The 15690-nt window shown below is 55.6% G+C and overlaps 1 protein-coding gene across 1 annotated transcript in view; it reads left to right on the top strand.

The window, feature by feature from the left end:
• NCF1 (neutrophil cytosolic factor 1) overlaps window positions 1-12666 on the top strand; it is a 14435-nt gene extending 1769 nt beyond the window's left edge. Inside the window, exons 2-11 of the mRNA XM_077777828.1 lie at window positions 3214-3294; window positions 5928-6003; window positions 6101-6266; window positions 7289-7347; window positions 8308-8430; window positions 8835-8942; window positions 9640-9757; window positions 11291-11398; window positions 11926-12059; window positions 12384-12666. Coding sequence (XP_077633954.1) covers window positions 3214-3294; window positions 5928-6003; window positions 6101-6266; window positions 7289-7347; window positions 8308-8430; window positions 8835-8942; window positions 9640-9757; window positions 11291-11398; window positions 11926-12059; window positions 12384-12508 — 1098 coding nt within the window. The 3' untranslated portion in view covers window positions 12509-12666. The remainder of the gene's footprint in view (window positions 1-3213; window positions 3295-5927; window positions 6004-6100; window positions 6267-7288; window positions 7348-8307; window positions 8431-8834; window positions 8943-9639; window positions 9758-11290; window positions 11399-11925; window positions 12060-12383) is intronic.
• The last annotated feature ends 3024 nt before the right edge of the window (window positions 12667-15690 follow it).

Below are 15690 nucleotides of genomic sequence, written 5' to 3' on the forward strand. Positions count from 1 at the left end.
CGCTTATCTGTAGTAAAAACTATCCAGGCTCAGGATCCAATCCAGAGCCACCTGCTGCATTTCACTTGCCTGTGACCCTTCAGACTCCTTTAATCTGGGTCAATCTGAATCGGTCTTTCTTTGTCCTTCCCGACTTTGACATTTGGAAGAGCTGGGGCGTGTCACTTTGTAGAACATCCCTTCTACGGAAGGACATGTCTAATCCTTCTTAGGCTCAGGCTACATGGCGACGGCAGGAATCCCTCAGAAGTGACACTGTGCAATTTTGCTTTTTCCTTGATAGGTGATGTTAAGTTTGATCAGCACATGTCTCTACTGTAAAGTTACTATTTCTCCCTTTGTGATTCATAACTAACCTGCGGGAGGTTCTGTAAAACAATATGAATATTCTGCTCCTCGTATAGTACACAGCTGACTATCGCCCAAGTCAGATTACCATAGGGATTGCCAAATGATGATTTTGGAGACTCTGGAATTCTCTCTGCATTTATTAGTTAGCATTTTACCTTAAAGTTCTTCCCCTCTTCCTTATTATCTACTGACGTCAGTATGGGTGCGTGGATTTCTCTTTCTCAGCGCACCAGTCCGTCACTATCAAAACTTATCTTCTGCTCACATTGTCCTGTGCAGGGGGAGAGGGACAGAAAGAGGGGGACAGAGGAACTGAAGCGGGCTCAGCCCTGACAGCCACCTGCCCCATGCGGGGCTCGAACTCACAAACCGAGAGATCCTGACCTAAGCTGATGGCAGACTCTCTGCCGGCTGAGCCGCCCTGGCGTCCCAAGACCACATTCCCACTTCCGACACAAGGATGTTCAGGCTGAACTTGTGCCTTCCAGCCGGACCCCTGGGCTCGGCCATTTCACTAAGGACCCCTGTTCCTTTGCAGTGGGGAGTGATGAACCCTAGATCTGGAAGCTGAGTGTGGTCATTGCCTCTGGGGTGTCACTGCCCGTGTCCCTTCAGGCCCCTGGCTCCCAACCAAATTAACATATTTACTCCTTTGCTCCTTTTACAACCCACGTAAGCTTGTTTGATCAGAATCACAGCATCTGCACCATTATTAACAATCAACCTGCACGTTTATTAAGTCAAACTTAAGTTTTCTTTGCCATTTTTTTTCTCCTTTTGGATGGAGGGTAGTAAAATACTGTAAAAGTTCCTTGGGGTTTTTCTTTTTCCAGTTTTTCTTTAATTTTTTATTTGTTTACAATTTGAAGTTTAAAAAAAAATCCTGGGGCACCCGGGTGGCTCAGTCGGTTAAGCATCTGACTCTTGATTTCAGCCCAGGTCATGATCTCACGGTTCATGAGTTTGAGCCCCGTTTTCAGGCTCTGCGCTGACAGCTCAGGGTCTGCTTGGGATTCTCTCTCTTACTCTTTCTCTCTGCCCCTCCCCTGCTTGCTCTCTTAAAAATAAATATTAAAAAATGTTTAAATCATTGTTGATCTAATTTTATTTTTTTAATTTAATTTTTTAAAATTTTGTTTAATGCTTTTTTATTTTTGAGAGAAAGGGGCAGAGACAGAGACAGAGCTTGAGTGAGGGAGGGGCATAGAGAGGGAGACACAGAATCTGAAGCAGGCTCCAGGCTCCGAGCTGTCAGCACAGAGCCCGAGGTGGGGCTCGAACCCACGAACCGTGAGATCGTGACCTGAGCTGAAGTCGGACGTTCAACTAACTGAACCATCCAGGTGCCCCTTAAATTTATGTTTAAGTGTGTAATATATTAACATATTTGATGCAACCAATCACCAAAACTCTCTAGAAAGATGTGCTCAAAGACTCATTCTAGTTCATCTCTCCTGTATTTCTCTTTGCAAAAAGAAGGGGTGCCTGGCTGGCTCAGTCAGAGAACTGAGTGACTCTTCATCTCTGGATGGTGGATTCCAGCCCCATGTGGGTGTAGAGATTACTTAAAAATAAAATATTTAGAAAGGAAGAAATGGAGGAAGGGAGGGAGGGAGGAAGAAAAACGTATAAATATTTTCTTGGGGCACCTGGCTGGTTCAGTCAGAGGAACATGAGACTCTTAATCTCGGGGTAGTGAGTTTGAGCCCCACGTGGGGTATAGAGATGACTTAAATAAGTAAACGTATAGGGGCGCCCGGATGGCTCAGTCGGTTAAGTGTCTGACTTTGGCTCAGGTCATGATCTCATGGTTCGTGGGTTCACACCCCGTGTCCTGTCGGCTCAGAGCCTACTTTGGGTCCTCTGTCTCCCTCTCTCTCGGTCCCTCCCTCTTGCTCGCTCGCTCTCACTCTGTCTCAAATATTTTTAAAAAATAAACATTAAAAAAAATACAACTTTAAAATATATATTTTTTCTTGTCTTTCTTTCCACAGACAATAAAAAAAGCTCTATGACATGCTATACCTGCTTTTCCCCCCATTTTCCTGTAATATCCTGGAGTTCCCTCCAAATGAGTTCATTAAGTCTGTCCCATTTTTTTTTATGTGTATATAACAGTCCCTGTGTGACCGCCCCATTGTTTCTTCAAACAACCATTTCTATTGTTTTCATTAACTGGCAATTACCTAATCTTCCTGCCCTGATTTGTTATAAGTCAACGCTTTACTTTATATGTAGAGTTTATATGGTTACGGTTACATATATGTGGGAGGGGTACACCCTGAACTCTTCATGCCTTTTGCTCATTTTTCTATCACACTTTTTGTCCTTTTCCTTTCAAATTACAAAAAAGTTCTTTAAAGGATTTTTAAAAATTTATTTATTGACGTCATCTCTACGCCCAGAGTGGGGCTTGAACTCACAACCCTGAGATTGAGAGTCCCATGCTCTACTGCCTGAGCCGACCAGGCGTCCCTAGTTTTTTTCTTTTGATATAAAATTCACATGAAATGAAATCCAGCATAAATTAGGGACACACTTGCTGAGTTTTGAAGGTATATGTCCCCATGTGACCCAAATCCTCATCAAGTTATCTCTTGTTACCAGGGGCGCCTGGGGGGCTCAGTCGATTAAGTGTCCCTCCTGTATCCCCAATCCATGGAGGAGGAATTTGAGTTAATGTGAGAGAAGCTGAGCATCTTGCCCAGATCCTAAAGCTGGAGGGCGGCAGCTCTGGGGGCCAGGAAGCCGGTGCCCTCTCTTGGTCCAGGTCGCCCCAAAGAGTGCTCTCCCCTTGCCCCCCAAGTCCCTGGGCGTCCACCAAGAAGCTGAACGAGGCCCCCCTGCCCGGCCACTCCCCAGGTGTACATGTTCCTGGTGAAGTGGCAGGACCTGTCTGAGAAAGTGGTCTACCGGCGGTTCACGGAGATCTACGAGTTTCACGTGAGTCCCCCGCGCGNCAGCACAGAGCCCGGCACTGGACTCGAACCCACGAACCGTGAGATCATGACCTGAGCTGAAGTGGGATTAACCGACTTTGCTTAACCGACTGAGCCCCCCGGGCGCCCAATCCTGGGGACATTCTTAATGTGACAGGTTGGTTATGTCACCACCAGGTTGTCATCCCAGAAGCTTGCTCTTAACTCCGGGTCACTGTCCCCATGAGGTCCCCGGGGAGGTGAGAAGGGGGGTGGACAGTCCTGACACCCCAGAAACCAGGCTCTCTTGCTTTGTGGCTCCCCGCTGTCAGCCAGATTAAAAGACAGAATCCCAGAGGCTCCGGGCGCCTGGGTGGCTCAGTCGGTTAAGCGTCCGACTTCGGCTCAGATCATGATCTCACGGTTGTGGGTTCAAGCCCTGCATCAGGCTCTGTGCTGACAGCTAGTTCCAAGCTTGGAGCCTGCTTCAGATTCTGTATCTCTCTCTCTCTCTGCCCCTCCCCTACTCATGCTGTCTCTATCTCTCAGAAATAAATAAAACATTAAAAAAAAAAAATCCCAGAGGCTCTAAAACCCCGCAGGCTTCCCCACACTAGCGGCTGGGGCCAGTCGTGGGCTTGTCGTGGGGTGCAGAGCGTGGCTGCCAGGTCCTGGTCTGCGACAGGGTCAGGTGGATGGAGGGTCCACACGGCCAGATGCAGGGCCCTCCTTAACAGGGTTGTGAGTCTGGAGCCGCACATCTTCCTGCATTTCTTACATGAGAGATTGAAAGCAAAATGCAGAGAAATGGGAAGAAGACTGTAGTATAAGCAGCCCACGTGTCACACTCGGCCCTCGGAATTGCACTGGATGGCTTTCTTTCTCTCTTCCTTCCTTCCTTCCTTCCTTCCTTCCTTCCTTTTTTCTTTTTCTATGTAAGCCCTACGTCCCACGTGGGGCTTGAACTCACGATCCGGAGATCAGGAATCTCACGCTCCAGTGACTGAGCCACCCAGGCGCCTCACAAGGCTTTTTTAACCCCCCCGACCCTGGGCAACTGCATGTAACTCACACTCACACACACACATGAACAAGTTCAAGAACAAGGTGCAGTAGTATGAAGCGTGCATTTTCTGCAGGCTTCTAGAAGCCATCAGCCTGCCGGCTGCTTCCTTCTCTGCCTCGCTACTGTCACTAGGTCACATTTTTGAGACCCATTCATGCTATCCGTGTGAGGCTCCATCTCTCCTCTTTATTTATTTTTTTAAGTTTGTTTTGTTTTGTTTTGTTTTATAGAAAGAGACAGAGCATAAACAGGGGAGGGGCAGAGAGAGAGGGAGATGCCGAATCCAATACAGGCTCCAGGCTCTGAGCTGTCAGCACAGAGCCCGACGCGGGGCTTGAACCCACAAACTGTGAAATCATGACCTGAGCCGAAGTCAGATGCTTAACTGAGCCACCCAGGCGCTCACTGTCTCTCCTCTTTAAACTGTTCTGGGTTTAATTGTAGGATGAGACCCTTTTACTAATTGATGGGCTCATTCATTCCTTCAGCAACTCCTTACCGAGCACCTACTAAGTACCAGGCACGTTCTACTTGGTGAGCTCTGAAGGTGACCAGGGCATAAGAAAGATGCAAAGTCCTTGTGGACCTGAAGTTCTAGCGGAGGAGTCAGGATGACACACAGACAAAACATCCGTAATGTGCACAGTATGTTAGACAGTCATTAGAACTATGGAAAACATAAGGCGGGGAGGGGGGACGGGGAGGACTGGGTTAGGAAGGGAAATTGTCAGGGAGAAGGTTTCACTATGGGGGAGATAAATAGATCTGAGCAGAGACCTGAGGAAGGAGAAAGAGAAAGAGAAAGTGCCACTGAAAATTTGGGGGAAAGAACGGGAAGAGCAAGTGCAAAGGCCCTGGGGCAGGAGTGGGCCCAGAGTATTCCAGGGTGTCTGGAACAGAGTGAACAGGGGAGGGTGGTGGCAGAGGAGGTCAGCGAGGTGGGCAGGAACAGGTCCGAGGGGCCCTGTGGACTGATGTGGGGCTCTTGGCTTCCATTCTGAGTGAGCTGAGAGGCAGGGAGGGCTCTGGGCAGAGAGGAGACAGGGGACCCAACTTTTTTAAGAGGGTGCTGATTGAGGACAGAGAAGGGTGGAAGGGCATGTAAGAAGAATGTTGTGATCACCCAGGCTCGGTGGCGCTCAGACCCAGGTCGGGGCTGCGTGGGTAGGGAGAAGGGTCAGATTCTGGATAGATTTCAGGAGGAGAACCAGAAGGATCTGCTGTGGCAGGAGGTAAGGTGGGACAGAAAGAGAGAGCCAGGGACACCACCAGAAGTTTCTACTCCAGGTGATTCAAAGGGTCACTTCCAATTCTCTGCTTCTACAGTGTTGTAATAAAGGAATTCTGGGGCACCTGGGCAGCTCAGTGACCAGCTTCGGCTCAGCTCGTGATCTCACGGTTCGTGGGTTCGAGCCCCGCGTCGGGCTCTGTGCTGACAGCTCAGAGCCTGGAGCCTGTTTCAGATTCTGCATCTCCCTCTCTCTCTCTCCCCCACCCCTGATTGCAGTCTGTCTCTCTCAAAAATAAATAAAACATTTTTTAACAATTAAAAAAAAAAAAGGACATTCTTATACCTTTTGTTTTCTGCCCAGAAAATGTTGAAGGAAATGTTTCCTATTGAGGCGGGGGACATCAACCCGGAGAACAGGGTCATCCCGCACCTGCCAGGTGAGCAGCGGGGTCGACCCCCCCCCCACGCCCACTCCCTCCGGGACCTTGACCTGAGAAGGTGCTCACTGGCCCTCTGGTGCCCCTCCCCGGCCAGCCCCGCGGTGGTTCGACGGGCAGCGGGTCGCCGAGAGTCGCCAGGGCACGCTCACCGAGTACTTCGGTTCGCTCATGAGCCTGCCCGCCAAGATCTCCCGCTGTCCCCACCTCCTCGACTTCTTCAAGGTTCGCCCTGACGACCTCAAGCTCCCCACAGACAACCAGTGAGTGGTCCCGCCTTGTTCTGTCCCCGCAGTGGGAGGGGGAAGGGGGTGGCGAGCTCTGTCAGAGGAGGGGACACAGGACTTCCCCCATGTTACGGATAACTAAAAGCTCAGAGAGGGGAGGCGATGTGCCCAAAGTCACACAGCCTGAGAGAGGCAGGATTCCAACCCTGGCCTGTGTGACCCAGAGCCCCCCCCCCAGCACCCCTCCCAAGGGTCTCTCTCTCTCTCCTTTTTTTTTTTCTCCTTTTTTTTTTTAAGTTTTATTTATTTTGAGAGAGGAAGCCAGCTCTCATGGGGAAGGGGCAGGGAGAGCAGGGGGGGTGGGGGGAGAGAATCCCAAGCAGGCTCCATGCTACCTGTGAAGAGCCCATCGCGGGGCTCGAACTCACGAAACCGTGAGATCGTGACCTGAGCTGTAACCCAGTCGGACACTTAACTGACTGAGCCACCTGGGGACCTCCCCCCTGCCAAGTCCCTTCTCTGTCACCTCATTCTCTGCCTGCCCCCCCCGGGGGGGGGGTCTCCTGTACTCTGGGCCCAGCATGGAAAGCATCTGAGAGGCTGCAGGAGGTCTCAGGGTGCAGGGGGGAGGATGTTTTGCTGGGGGCCAGCTGGGGGGGTCCCCTCTCTGCTCACTGGATACGGGGGAGTCCGCCGTGGACAGACTCCAGCAGTGTGGACCAAGCCCTGAAGGCACCCCTGGGCCAGGGCAGGGTCGCTCCCAGGGGCCTGAGGGGCAGGGATGCCCCCCCCCCACACACACATTGGCTGCTCTCCTGAGGCCCCAGGAGGAGGGCGCTGGCCCCTGAGGTGACGAGAGGCTTTCCCAGCCCAGAGTCCTTACCCGCATCCTTACCTGCACAGTGTGCGTCCCTTTCTTTGGGTCTGCCGGAGGCTGGGGGCCTTTCTAGCCCTTTCCTCCCCAGTGTCCCCTGCTTCCCACCTTCTTTTTCCTCTTGGGAAGTTCTGTCTGTCTGCCCGGGGCTCTGCTCCCCACTGACCCAGACTCCTCCCTGCAGGGTGAAAAAACCAGAGACTTACCTGGTGCCCAAAGACAGCAAGAACAGCAGCGTCACGGGTAGGAGGTGGGGGCGGCCACTCTCGGGTCCCCCTGCGGGGTCTGGGGACATGGTTGGGATCCCGAGGGCAGGCTGTGCAGGGAAAGGAGCGAGGGGGCAGGGGTGGGGATCCTTGAAGGGTCCCCACAGCTGCACCACAGAGTGGGGATCTTTGAGGAGGTCACCAGCGACGCTTCTGGAGCTCATGTCTGTGGCTGCCAGCAGCCCCGGGTGTTGTGGCTGAATGAGCGAGCAGGTCCAGGGGCACAGGTGGCCTTCTCGGCTCACACAGGGGTGGGACAGTGTGTGATCTTTACTGTGTGATCATTGTTTTTTCCTTTTTTTACATTAAAAAAATTTTTTTAACGTTTAGTCACATTTGAGACAGAGACAGAACATGAGTGGGGGAGGGGCAGAGAGAGAGGGAGACCGACTCTAAAGCAGGCTCCAGGATCCGAGCTGTCAGCATGGAGCCCGACGCGGGGCTTGAACTCACAGACTGTGAGCTCATGACCTCAGCCCAAGTCGGATGCTTAACTGACTGAGCCACCCAGACGCCCCATGTTTTTTTTTTACATTTTTACAAAAAGTTAATTTATTTAAGAGAGAGCGTGCATGCAGGGAAGGGGCAGGGAGGAGGAAACAGCGTCCCAAGCAGGCTCTGAGCTGTCAGCGCAGAGCCCATCTTGGGGCTCGATCCCACCAACTGTGAGATCAGGACCTGAGCCGAGATCAGGAGTCAGGGGCTTAACTGACTGCACCACCCAGGGGCCCAGTAGGTGCTCAAAAATGCAGGGCTGCAGAGAGACTACCTTGTCTTTGCTGCTTTCCAGCGGGCAGCGTGCATACCCCTCCGGCGTGCCTGGGGCTGGGTGGGGAGGGGCCGCCAGTGTCTGGCTCTGGTGGCCGGCGCAGAGGACCCCCAAGGGGGACGTGGCCCGGCCCGGCGGCAGCCTCTCACCCAGCCTCCCTCTGTCCAGACATCACGGGCCCCATCATCCTGCAGACGTACCGCGCCATCGCCGACTTCGAGAAGAGCTCAGGCTCCCAGATGGCTCTGGCCACGGGCGACGTGGTCGACGTGGTGGAGAAGAGCGAGAGTGGTCAGCCCCCCCCCCCCCCNCCCAAGGGCCGCATCCTTGGCCACAAGCCCCTCAGACGGCCCCAGGCTTCCTCCCCTTCTGGGTCCCTGACTGTCCTCCCCGCTCCGCGGGCCACCCTGTCTCTGAGCCGAGGCTGCGGGCACCCGAGCGCCTCAGGGGGCCGTGTCCCGGGGGCCGGCGAGCTCCTCATAACGACGTGTGTGAAGCAGATTCTGAGCTCTAATCCTGTGACCCGCGTGTGTGGCTGTGTGTGACTCTGACGTGGAGTGTGCTGAAGGCGACATTTCTGGATCCGAGTGTTGGATGTCTGTGTGTCTGTGTTGGGGTGTCCCTACCACCCTGGTGGCGGAGGGCGGCGGCCTGGCCCGCTCGCCCCGACTTACTGCCCCACACGCCTGGCACAGGCTGGTGGTTCTGCCAAACGAAGACAAAGCGAGGGTGGGTCCCCGCATCCTACCTGGAGCCCCTGGACAGTCCTGATGAGGCAGAGGACCCCGAGCCCAACTATCAAGGTGAGGAGCCCCGGGGGTCAGTAAGCCAGAAGTGATCACTTTGGGGCTGGATGTGATTGTGGGCTGGGTGGTGGGGCAGTCAAGGCGGAGACCCCGTCGTCTGGTTTGAGGGCCCCTGGGGGAGGGCAGGTCGGAGAACCAGGAAGTAGAGTAGAGGTGAAGCGGGGAGGTCAGCTGGGGCCGGCGGGAAGCCATTGCGTGAGCAGACCTGAGGTTCAGGAAGGTGGACTGCCTGGAGGCGGGGGCATCCTCACTGACCCAAAGCCCCTGGGGCTGGATGCGGCCCATGGGGAGGTTGAAATAAGTTGGAGCTGATTGCCCGTAAAATGGAGAGATCTTGCAACGGGGTGTGGATTTGTGGCATCTCTGGAGAAAGGGGAAAAGGTCTATGCACTGGATAGCAGCCTCGCATGTCAGCAGTTGGCGGGGGCCAAGTGGCTCAGGTGACAGGTGGGTGGGCGCTCACCCCGAACCTCCTGCCGGGCGCCTCCTGGTGGTGGGAGGTGGGAGTGGGCAGGAGCCCCCGAGGGGAGCTGGGCGGTGACAGAGGGAGACAACAAGGGGCAGGTGGGGACCAGGGACTGGGTGGGCCTGGGCGTGGCTGGAGGAAGGCTCAGGCCTAGAGAGGAGAGGAAGGGAGGGCCAGCGGGGGCTGGACGGACCCTCACGCCACGCCCCTGCCCCCGCGGCCGACCAGGAGAGCCGCATGTCGCCATCAAAGCCTACACTGCCCAGATGGAGGACGAGGTGTCCCTGCAGGAGGGCGAAACCATCGACGTCATTCATAAGCTCCTGGACGGCTGGTGGGTCATCAGGTAGGCGAGCACCCCTCCCTCCCCGCTGCGCCCACCCTGTCAGCCTGGGCATGGGGCAGGGCCCGTTGGGGCTCTGTGCCCCCTGGCGTGTGTGACTCTGGGTAAGCCGCTGCCTCTGTCTGGACTCAGTTTCCATTTTGGTGGCAGACTGGTGATTATCCCCCCACCGCCTGTCTCTCAGGGGTTCAGTGTCCTTGTCTGAGTGGGTATGTTTTTCGGGTCACCTTGCCATCTATTAGTCTTTGTATAACGACACAGGTAATTGTGGCGTTCAGTATTGTATTTGAGAACTGGTAGAGTAGACCCTGTCATCCCTTTTCCTTTGAAATCTTTTGTTGCAATTGATTATTTTTTTCTTTAAAATTTTTTTGATTTCTGTTTTTTTTAATTTCTTTAAAAAAAATTTTTTTTAGGGTTTTATTTATTTCTAGGAGAGAGAGAGAGACAGCGTGAGCAGGGGAGGGTCAGAGAGAGAGGGAGACACAGAATCCGAAACAGGCTCCAGGCTCTGAGCTAGCTGTCAGCACAGAGCCTGACGCAGGGCTCGAACCCACAAACCGTGAGATCATGACTTGAGCCCAAATCAAGAGTCGGACAATCAGCTGACTGAGCCACCCAGGTGCCCCGTTGCAATTGATTCTTCTCTGTTCATTCCTCCTGGGCCAAAGCAGAACCCTGGGGTCTTAGAGAGCCATTCTCTTGGGCCCATCGGGCCTCCGCAGTCCTTGTATACCTTTTAGGAGCCCTGAGTCACAGGGTCTGTCCACAGCCACGGTGGACAGTGAGCTTGTGGCCACAGTGCCATCGTCAGCACGGCCCCGGGCTGGAGGCTTCCAGGCAGGCTTCCTCAGCCTTTTTGACCGTCCCTCGGCTTAACTCCCTGATCACACACACCTCTGCGAATCTGCTTGTGATTCTCCCACCAGCTGAGAAACATCAGTTTTAAGGGGCGAGGTTTGTATTATGCAAAGTTGGTTTTTTCCCTCACTCTCAAATTATAGTGGTGACAATGGGAAGAAACATCTTTTCAAGCGGTGCTGGAACGTGTGGGCGCCCGCATGGAGAAAAGGCGCCCAGACCCCTGCCTGGCACCCCGTGCGTGTATTCGGGATGGGTCGTGGGTTTCACCAAGCACGAAACCCCAGAGTAAAACGGTTTTGGAAGGAAAGCTTAGGGGAACCTGGTGCCCTGGAGATCGGCGAAGAGTGTCTTAGATACAGAGAGCAGGGACCACAGAAGAAAAACCTGACAGATACGCTGCTGCAGATGACGCTTCATTGCAAACACATGTCCTGGGGGGGGTGGGGGGCAAGTTGGACCTGCCGACTTCCTCCCACTACTGCCATCACAGCTGCGGGGGCCTGTGTTGCACAGATGAGGAAACTGAGGCCCAGAGGGGCAGGGTCTGGTGTTGGCAGACCCTGGGGCACTGGGGTGTCTGCAATCTCCCAGCTGCCTTAACCCCGACTGTTTAGAGAGATTCCGGAGCCCCCACGCCTGAGGCCCCTACTCAAGGGCTGCCTTTTGTTGCAGGAAAGGCGACATCACAGGCTACTTTCCATCCATGTACCTACAGAAGTCCGGGCAGGATGTAGCCCAGGCCCAACGCCAGATCAAGAGCCGGGGGGCGCCACCCCGGAGGTGAGCCAGCGTCCCTGGGACCCACGCGGGGCTGAGGAGGGGGTGCACCACGGGCCCCCTCTGTCGGTCCAGGCCCTGGATTGGCAGTGCTGGGGAGGGAGGCTTGGGTGGAGGCAGGGAGGCAGCACCCTCCCTGAGTCGAGGTTGGACGTGCCCTCCCTCATCGTGGGGCTGGCACCGGGGCGGTGGGAAAGCAGGGGTGTGAAGTGGAAGTGAAGGCGTAGGCGTCGATGCCTAGTGTTCTTGGGGACCGCCTGTGAGGGGGACGGCAGTGCAGAGGTCCTGGGGAGGACACGGGCTGAAGGCTGCCGAAGGGCGTGGGACTTAGACCTGGGTTCTGTGACCCAGCTGGAGTCTGCATCGGTGCTGGGTAGCCACGGTCATGCCCCGCCCAGCTTTCCACTGTCCCCGGGCCAGTCGTTGGACCCTAGGGAAGGTCGTGGGAGTCCCTGCGTGCAGGGACGCGGGGCCGGGGGCGTGGGGGTGGCGCCCAGGCGCTGAGCAGCGCCCTGTCCCTCTGGGCCCAGGTCGTCCATCCGCAACGCACACAGCATCCACCAGCGGTCGCGGAAGCGCCTCAGCCAGGACACCTATCGGCGCAACAGTGTCCGTTTTTTGCAGCAGCGCCGCCGCCAGGCGGGTCCCGGACCGCAGAGCTCAGGTAGCCCGCGGCGTGAGTGCCTGCAGTGGCCTGGGCGTGCCAGGGGCGTGGCCTTGGAGATGGGGCGGGGCTGGAGGCGGGGCCAAGCGGGACAGGACCGCAGAGCTCAGGGAGCCCGCTTAGTGAGTGCTTGCAGTGGCCTGGGCGTGCCGGGGGCGGGGCCTGGAAGACTGGCCTGGAGGCGGGGCCAGGCGCGGTAGGACTGCCCAGCTCAGGGAGCCGGCGTGAGTGCCTGCAGCGGCCAGGGGGTGGGGCGCGCCCTGGAAGGTGGGGCGGGGCCTGAAGGGCGGAGCCGGGCCGCTCACAGGTCCGTGCTTTCCGCAGCAAGGGAGCAGCCGCAGACTGGACGCGCAAAACCACAGCCCGCGGTGCCCCCGCGGCCCAGCGCAGACCTTATCCTGCACCGCTGCAGCGAGAGCACCAAGCGGAAGCTGTCGTCTACAGTCTGAGGCCGCGGCGACTCCCCTAGATGGCGCCCTGGCCCCTCCGCCCCGTCCCACCCCATTCCAGTATTCCCGTGTACAGATCCTGAGGTCCGGATGCTTCCGGCAGCCCCGGGCCCGGCCCCACCTATTAACCGCTGTCAATAAATGTTGCGTGGAATGGACAGAGGCTCTGCAGAGAAGCGTGGCGGACTGGGTTAGGCATGCCCTTGGGGGTATTTCTAGAATGAGGACAGAGGGGCTGTGAGCTCGCGGGGGCCGGAGGTTGGGGGAGTTGCAAGAACTCCCGTTTGCACAGGGTCAGGTGCAAGAGGAACCCGCCGCCCGCCCGCTGGCCGTTTGTCTGGACAGACACTGCCTGCGGAAACTTCGGTCCCACTGAGGAAGGGTGCCACAGCGCGCGGTGTGTGCGCCTTAGGTGGCAGAAAGTGTAACTGAGCTACAGGTAGGGAGCGCCCCTGGTAACTCATCGAGAGGCTGCCCGGTCTGGAGGTTGTTCCAGAAAGCGAATTGTTCAGTGAGGAACCACTGCCCCAGCATTGCTGCCGGCCCACGGCCTCAAAGTCTTTGCTGGTGGAGCTTTTCCAAAATGCAAAGCCACCGGCGTGCAACCTGGAGCTGCTGATCTGGGAACAGAGGCAGCGTGTCGGGAAGGCCACAGGGTGGCAGGGAGAACGGTTCCTGCTCGTGGGAGGAGGCACCGGAGGATGGGCCAGGCTGGGTCCCTTAGAGGTTAGGGAAAATCGGCGGAGGATGATTTGACCATCAAACTATAGCAAGCGGCCTTGAGAAAAATCACTAAGCCTTTTATTTGGTTTTTGTAGACCTGCTTTGCTGGAAAAAAGTCCAGCTCATCAAGGACTAGCCTACAAAGCTGTGAGAGAATTAACCGGCAACCCCAACCCCTTTGTTCAGTTGCAATTATAACTTTAAAAACCTGTGTAAGATAAAAGATTTTCATTATTTTTAGTTTCAATGTTTCTTAGCCAAAGTCCTGATCAAACGTTTCCCCCATGTTTTTCTGTATTTCTGGTCCCCTGGAGGTGTGGCCTCATGATGGCCCCACTGTCCTGTGCTGATGTGTAGGCCCCAGTGGGGTGTGGGCCTGAGGTCAATGGGGCCTGTCTGTGGGCCTCTGCTGTCCACGGAGGAGGCAACAGAGCGCAGGGGGCAGATGCGCCTGTAGGTGTCTGGATCTGATGTGTGTGCAGCCAGTATATATTTTTTTAACTTTTATTTTGAGAGAGAGCCCAGAGCCTGAGTGGGCGNGGGGGCAGACAGAGAGAGGGAGAGAGAATCCCAAGCAGGCTCCGCCCTGTCAGCGAAGAGCCCAGTGCCAGATTCATACCCACAAAACGATGTGAGGTCATGACCTGCGCCAAAACCAGGAGTCACATGCTTAATTTTCTGAACCACCCAGGCGCCCCGTGTAGCCAATTTTCTTGGCCAGGCGTACGTGGTTTCTGGTTTTGAGAACAACCTGTCAGGCAGGTACTTTATGGACAAGGAAACCAAGCCTCAGAAAATGTAGGCAGTGTTTTAGGGTAACACGGCAAGGGGGTGGCAGCACTGGGAGCCAGAGCCAGGCTCTTCTTTCTGATTCCAAAGCCCTACTGGGTCCATTACACTGTCCTGACCCCACAGTGCTCCTGACCTGTGGCTCAGGCCTCGGGGAGGGGAGCATGGCCAATGAATGCCCAGAGGAGGGAGGTGACATGGGGCCTTGCTTGCAGAGCTCCGAGCCACCTGCCTGGGTTGGAGGGGTGACCAATGTGTGTGGCCCAACCTGGGCTGGGAAGACAGGGCCTTAGGACAGGAGCAGTGTTCCCTTGGCCCCTAGGACCTGATAGGGGTCACCAAATCCAGCCCCAGCTCCTGGGCTGGGCCCGACCACCACCCCACTCCTTGGTGCTCTCATTTGCAGACACCCCATCACCACAGCCCCAGAATACCACCTGCTCATTCAGTCAATTCTCCCAGGCTTGGCTCAGTCGCATGATCGGCAGTGCTGGGCCACTGTGGTCCTAACACACCTGCAGGGTAAAGACGGAAGCTGGGGGGTGGGGGGGGCGCTTGGGGGGCTAAGTTGGTTAAGCGTCTGACTCTTGGTTTCAGCTCAGGTCATGATCTCACAGGTTGTAGGTTTGAGCCCGCCCTCAGGCTCAGTGCTGACAGTGTGAAGCCTGCTTGGCATTCTCTCTCCTCCTCTCTCTCTGCCCCTCCTCCACTTGTGCATGCTCTCTCTCAAAATAAACAAACCTTTAGGAAGTTTAAAAAAAAAAAAAAAAAAAAGAGGAAGCGGGGGGCCAGAAGAGTTGACTCAACACAGAACAGCCCACGGCTGGTCCAGTCACAGAAGGCAGCCCAGGCTGACCCCCGCCAGCCCCTCGGCAGCACCTGCTGGGCTGCCCACCAGGAAGCCGCACAGGACAGCCACCTGTCACGGAACAGCATGGACTTTGGAGTCACACAGACCTGGTTTGAGTCCGGACGACTTCTCTGCTGTGCTGCCTTGGTAGGCCGTTTAATCACTCTGACCCCTAGCTGCTGCTCCTTACATTGGGGGGGCCGATCTCTGCCTGCAGGGTCCACAGGGTGTTAACTTGGTGTTAACAGCACAGGTACCCCGGGGGCAGGTCCCCTCTGACTCTGCTGTAAACCAGCCCATCCCTTCCCCGCCCCAGGAAGGGAGGCTCTGAGCTAGCCAGACCCAACCTCCCAATAGGAGGCTTGAACTCACCACTTGGAGATCAAGAGTCGGGTGCTCTAATGACTGAGCCAGCCAGGTGCCCCTCCAAATAAAGGGTACAAAAAACAAACAAAAAACAACTTCCAAGCCTAGCTTCCTTGGCCTTTGAAAGCCCGTGTTATTTTCTGGGGTTTTCCATTGTTAAGTCCTACCTTTGTGGTCTGGCATGGAGGCAGAGACAGGTCACACAGGGGTATGTGAATGTGTCTCCAACGGACTGTCCCCAAGCTTGCAAACATGCTAGATCACAAGGGCACCAGGTAACAAGGGAGGAGATAGATGTGCGTGTGCATAAATCCTCTCCACTCCCCGCCCCACCCGAAATATACCTGTTTCTCTGATTTAGCCTTCAGCGTGCCAGCCTCAATGCCAATGCGGGTCGGGCCAGTCGACGAACGAGGGAAACCTGCCAGGCATAAGGAAAGGGGACGGCCAGAGA

This window comes from Crocuta crocuta, unplaced genomic scaffold (assembly GCF_008692635.1).
Source record: "Crocuta crocuta isolate KB4526 unplaced genomic scaffold, BGI_CrCroc_1.0 scaffold217, whole genome shotgun sequence".
NCBI lineage: Eukaryota > Metazoa > Chordata > Mammalia > Carnivora > Hyaenidae > Crocuta > Crocuta crocuta.